We start from the raw sequence: 6294 nt of genomic DNA, 5'->3' as shown, positions 1-6294 counted from the left end.
TGGTAGAGGCAAAACTCTTCTGCTGAGATGCATTGGTAATTGAACCCTTATTTCAGGAAACACGGTCACCCTTTCATGAGCCTGTCCTGTGAACACCATACAGGTATGTACAAAACATTTTGTTGGGAACATACTGGAAGATGGAACAATGAACGGAACGATAACGCAATATGAAATATAAACACTGTTACTCTTCAACAAGCTGTGAAAAGATTCTGTCCTTTTTATAATTGCTGTTTCCAGCACAAGTTGCTCCACTTCTGCAGTTTTTATTTTTAAAAGAGTCAAGTGCATCAAGGTCAGTGCAAGAAAGCAACCTGTCAGAAACACAGGTAAGTACCCTGGTAGGTAGTGTATCTTCTTCACAGCCTTGCTTATGTCAATAAAGTTTAGTTACAGCAGATTGAAGCACTTGGTATGTAGCAAATGTCCAAAAAACACAGTTTTGTAGTCTTCAAGGGAAGTTTGCCTTTTTGTTACACTGTACCAGACAGGTGGAGGTTGGAGACTCACCAACATCAATACCATAGAAGTGCAAGCTGAGGAAGTGACATTGTTTATCAGAGAGGAAAGAGAACAAAATCAAGCTTTATGGATACACTCTGTCATTTTACAAAATTCACATTTACAAGAATAGCAACATTCTCCACTCTCTCTCTCTAAATCTGGGAGTTCCTCAGAGGCGGGGCAAAAGAACAGTTCTTTAAAGATGTCCATCAGCAAAACACATTCACGTCACTGGAGTTGAAGCTGGCATATCCCGGGCTCATCTGATGCAAAGCTGGCATTCGGGATTCAAGGGCATTATCAGGTTTTGGAGAGGTAACTTGGCTCCTCTTCCTCAACATCTGTCCAATACCCATCATGGGAAATCGCCCTCGGCTTCTGACACAGTTTGGGCTACCTAGGTTTCCATTGTTATTACAGGATGGGGAGTGGGGGGAAGTTGGGGACATGGACTCAGAGCTTGACGGACTGCTCTTGTCCTCGTAGGTGAAAGAGGACAGTGTGGAATGGGCCTTCACTGGTGTGGTGCTGTCAAACTGAAAGATTGGGGACAGAGTTCTTTCACTGGAGTGACGAGGAGAGAAGGAAACTGGTGAACCGATCACTCGGTACTGGTGGGATGGGGATAAAGACTCTATTTGGTCTTCTCTGTTCACAGACTCGAAGGAACGCACAACATTAAGGTGTGGTTCTCTCATGCGACAGCTCATATTCATGTTTACAGTCTCTTGGGAATGGGAGTCTTGGCGTCTCATCATCTTTGGCGTTCTTGGATCCGGACTTTGCATTTCCAGATACTCCAAAGAGCAGGAAGTGACACATCCAGTTTTGTTATACCTGACTTCATGGAATGGGCTTAACCCTCCAATGGATTCTGCAATAAGGAAACAAATGTCAACATCCGCTTTCTAAATTCAAAATGTATTACCCTTCTATCACTAGCTCATACATTATTTATTGATATTTACATGGGTTTTACTTGGTTTGTTGTGTTAGGACATTTGAGGACTGTAGGTATTTCATTACTCCAAGCTCTTAAGGGATCTACCAGTCCAAGCAGTAGATCCCTCAAAAGCTTAAGCTGAAAAACAAACCATTGCTGGACCTACAGTTCCCATTGTGTTGTCACAAGTGCACTGATAGTGTTATAATCACCTTTTTCTTAAGCTGGCCATATATTGAGCGATTTTCTTTCCTGCAACCCAAGAAAATTGCTCAATTCCCCCATGTTTTTGATAATAAACATATCTTGTTCCTGATAAATGATCATACAAGTTTGTCTGTTTAGCAAGAATGCCATATATATATGTGACATCCAGTGTTGATTGAGGATCCCATAGGCCAGGGGTCTCCAAACTTTTTATACAAAGGGCCAGTTTACTATCCTTCAAACTTGAGAGGGGCCGGACTGTGGCCAATGGGAGTAGAAAATGGCGTGGTGTTGATAACAATGCTCCTTCATTGGTGCCCATGTGAAAAATAATACCCCATTTTTGGTGTGGGTAGGAGGAATATTGTGGCATCATTGGTGTCAGTGGGAGGAATAGTGTCCCTTCGTTGGTGTCAATGGGAGGAATTGTGTCCCTTCATTGGTGTTAATGGGAGGATTAGTGTCCCTTTGTTGGTGTCAGTGGGAGGAATAGTGTCCCAATCGTGGTATTAGTGGGAGCAATAGTGCCCCACTGTTGGTGTCATTGGCAGGAATGATGCCCTATTGTTAATGTCAGTGGGAGGAATAGTGCTCCAAGGGCCGGATAAAGGCAAGTAAAGGGCCGCATCTGGCCCCTGGGCCACAGTTTGGAGACCACTGCCATAGGCAGTAACATTTACCTCTTTCAGACTTGGAGGATTTTCGTTCCTTGACGGCAGGCTTTCCATTGTGTGTGATTTGACATGGTGGCTGCCTGTGGGATGGGGAGCATTTCTCAATCTTCTTCGGAGCAGAGCGCTGCTCCCCTCGCTTTTCATGGTCTTTAGACTTTCGTTCCTAAAAATCAGAGCACAGTTCACTGTCAGACCAAACCATCCATACAAGAAATGTTAGATAACAAAACCTAAGATCAAAGCAAAGGGCAGTAAGACAGAGCAAACAAGCCATCATTCCTGTTTCATGAATGTAACCTGTCAATCACAACTCGGCAGATCGTAATCAGAAAGTTATTTTTCTCCAAAAGTTTGCAAAGTTGCATGAGTTCATATACTAAATCAGGGGTTTCCAAACTATCTGAACAAAGAGCCAGTTTACTGTGTTTCAGACTTTGGTGGAGCATCGGTGGGAGTAAAGAATGTCCCATCTTTGGTATTAGGGGCATTATTAGTGCCCCATCGCTGGTGTCAATGGAAGGAATAGTACCCCATCATTGGTGTCAGTGGTAAGAATACTGCCCCATCATTTGTGTCAGTGGAAAGAATATAAACCCCATCGCTGGTGTCAATGGAAGGAATAGTACCCCATCATTGGTGTCAGTGGTAAGAATACTGCACCATCATTTGTGTCAGTGGAAGGAATATAAACCCCATTGTTGGTGTCAGTGGGAGAAGCAGAGCCCCATCAATGGTGACAATGGGAGGACAAGAGCACCATCATTGGTGTCAATGGGAGGACTAGTGCTCCATCATTGGTGCCAGTGGTAGGCATAGTGGCCCATAATTGGTGTCAGTGGGGGGGAATAGAGCCCCATCACTAGTGTCAGTGGGAGGTATAGTGCCCCATCGTTGGTGTCAGTGGGAGGAATAGTGCCCCATCGTTGGTGTCAGAGGGAGGAATACTGACCTATTGTTGGTATTAGTGAAATGAATAGTGTCCCATGATTGGTGTCAGTGGGAGGAATAGTACTCCGCTGTTGGTGTCTGTGCATAAATTATTGCCCCATTGCTGGTGTCAGTGGGAGGAATAGTGCCCCAAGGGCCGGACAAAGGCCTGGAGATTTGAGATCACTGTACTAAATAATAAAAGCTTTGTTTTCTTAGCTAAGTTTTTTTTCATTAGGCAAAATAAATTTCTCAGCATGCTGGATGATATAGTAAAGTAATGCTATAGATTGTTTTTTTGCCTAGCATCTGCTGCCCATACTCTTTATTTATTTATGACAAGCAATATTTACCTCCTATAGAGGCTTTTAAGGTAGGTTTATTCCATTCCCTCTTGAACCTATTATTAACTAAAAAACAACTTTTTTCTCCGCATTTCACTCATTTACTGCGCAAATCCTTCAATGTCTACGTTTTTCCAGCATGTGAGTGGGCAGGCAGGTTAAGAACAGAATTTTTGCTGGCTAGCTTCAAAATGTTGCAGACAGTGTGCATCTGAGTCCATTTGCCCGCTTCTGCCTGTCTGCATCCCCTTCTATAGGCTGCCTGCATGCAACTCGGGGTGAATGCAGATGTAAAAAAATAGTGGCTCATGCAAGCAGGATGGGTGTCCTAATGAGCCCTGAAAAATATACAACCGCTATATATAAACCTCTTATGGCTTCAAAATGGCTTGGGAAAGGATGACCACTGCAACAGAAGAGGTGCTATCTGTGGTTTGATTCATGAGTGTCTACCAAAAACTGACAATTTAGTTGTGCCGTGGACTGATCCTTTAACCCAAACAATGGTAATTGCAGTTCAAAGCTCAGGAAATAAACAGAGGTGTTATGACTTTACTTCAAACCAGCCCTGTATTTAGCAAGTATCTGTAACTGGCTAAAGCCCTGACATACCTTTGTGGTATCCCTTCTGTGATTGACTGTGATCCTACATACCAAAGCCACCGAGTCTTGTCATCTGACCTCTGCTCATTATTAGCTTGTCATAATTATTTTTATTCTTTGAAAACTCGAGACTCCTTCATCAACAAACTTGTTTTTAATGTTGCGTGTGATTTTTAGACGTCTCCTTCGTTTTCCTAATACACCGTGTTTCAGCATGTCTACAATTTTCTGCACCTCTCTGCTCTGTTGAGGTGTGAACAGAGCACATAGAAAACAACTGTTTTATGTCTGCCATTGTGGGGGCTTATGTATCAGTTGTATAACATACTTGTATTAAAAAGCATTGTGTTATTTTTGTGTTGATTCCTTTGTGTTAAATTCCTGGTGATCTTGCCAGTTCTCCTGCTTTCCTAATTTAAATTGACCACACTAGGTATGAAAGCACAATCATCTCAGCGTGGTCAGTTTTCTGGCTGTGCTGGGAGAACAGCCTGCCTGTCCTCTAGTGGTCAGACTTGTGTTGACACTCCCCCCCCCCCACATGGCTTGGGGGGAAGATCAATGGTATGCTGTTTCTCCACCCCCAGCTCTCTAAGCCCCTTATGCAGCTGAGATCAGAAATTATGTGATCACTTATTTATATATTCATATATATATATATATATATATATATATATATATATATACATACACACACACGTTTTGTCTTTCATTTCCATTTTAAACCGAATGGGTTGTTTTCACTTTACCTTTCTGTCAGGAGCTGTCAGAATAACCCAGCATCAGGCCTCGTTCACATGGGCATACCACAGCGTACACCCATGCAAGGGCAAGCTTTATCTCCACAAGAATGCACAAGTGTTCCATGCATCCCCATGTAGGCAGTCCCATTCATGTCAATCGGAAAGCAGCAGCTGCACAGACACAGCTGCTGCTCCCAAATTGACATCTCTGTGGGTGCAGAGCCCCCAAAGCAGACAGTGTGCATTCGGGGGGCGTGCACCCGCACAGATGTCAAATTAGCAGCAGGGGCTGTGGCTGTACAGTCTCTGCTTCCCAACAGACATAGCGAGGAGTGCCTGTACAGGGATGCATGGAACACCTATGAAAACCCGTGCAGGTAAACGCGGCCCTCAAATGGGTGTATGCTGTAGTTTGCCCGTGTGAACGAGGCCTAAAAAAAATGCTTAATCTGGTGCAGATTTACGTGCGTTGATGCATGTATGTATGCGCGTTCAATTTCCTAAGCCAGGGGCGTCAAAGTCAATTTTATCACAGGCTGCATCAGCATTATGGTTGCCCTCAAAGGGCTGGTTGTGTATGTAAAACTAGATGTCCAGAGCACCCCCCCCCCCCCCCATTACATCAGATGTCAAGAGTCCCTCCCGACCATCAGAAGTCAAGAGTCCCCCATCCTTCCTTACATCACAGTGCACCCCCCTTATCTTGTGCTGCTGTCAGGAAGAAGCTAGGGGTGGAGCTAGGTAGCAGAAAGCGCAGGGTCTGGAGGAGGACCACAGTGATTGGAGTCAGCTGCTGGAGTCTGCATGCTGGGACCAGGGAAGATGGAGATCCAGGGGGTATTGTAGCTGCACAGAGAGATGGAGGATCTGTAGGGGTTCTGTCCTCCTCTCTGCTGCTGATTGCTGGGATGGGGAGGGGGGCAGAGACAAGCCTCTTCGCACCTGCATGGAGAAGTGCAGGACCTGGAGGAGTTCAGTCCTTCTTCCTGCCATCGACTGCTGAGACAAGGTACGGGAAGAAACATGGGGATTGCTGCAGCTGCAAGAGAGGTGCGAGGGCCACATGAAATGGGCAGGGGGGCCAGATTCAACCCGCGGGCCTTGTGTTTGACACACGTGGCCTAAGGCGTATGCGTGTAATGGCATTCTAGTGGCTAGAATATTTATTTAAATGTGAAATGTGCATATGAGTGTTTATGCGCGTTTTATATTCATCAATGAAACTTTTGAAGATAAAAAGATAGATTTTTTGAATGATGTGTTTTTATGCTGTGAATGAATGAAGTGGTTTTACACTGCGGTATGTTGGAGATCCCATGTGTACAGAGGTGATGTAACAGTTGAGT

General features: G+C 44.5%; 1 protein-coding gene across 2 annotated transcripts in view; it reads right to left on the bottom strand.

The window, feature by feature from the left end:
* Positions 1 to 284: 284 nt before the first annotated feature.
* Positions 285 to 6294, bottom strand: part of HUNK (hormonally up-regulated Neu-associated kinase) — a 133227-nt gene continuing 127217 nt past the window's right edge. For both annotated transcript variants that reach the window (XM_082246282.1, XM_082246283.1), the window contains exons 10-11: positions 2338 to 2494; positions 285 to 1381 (exon numbers count right to left, since the gene is read on the bottom strand). In XM_082246282.1, coding sequence (XP_082102408.1) covers positions 717 to 1381; positions 2338 to 2494 — 822 coding nt within the window. In that variant the 3' untranslated portion in view covers positions 285 to 716. The remainder of the gene's footprint in view (positions 1382 to 2337; positions 2495 to 6294) is intronic.

The sequence above is a fragment of the Pelophylax lessonae genome (genome assembly GCF_965119305.1).
Source record: "Pelophylax lessonae genome assembly, chromosome: 2".
Classification (NCBI taxonomy): domain Eukaryota; kingdom Metazoa; phylum Chordata; class Amphibia; order Anura; family Ranidae; genus Pelophylax; species Pelophylax lessonae.
This window is presented reverse-complemented; position numbering and strand designations above follow the sequence as displayed.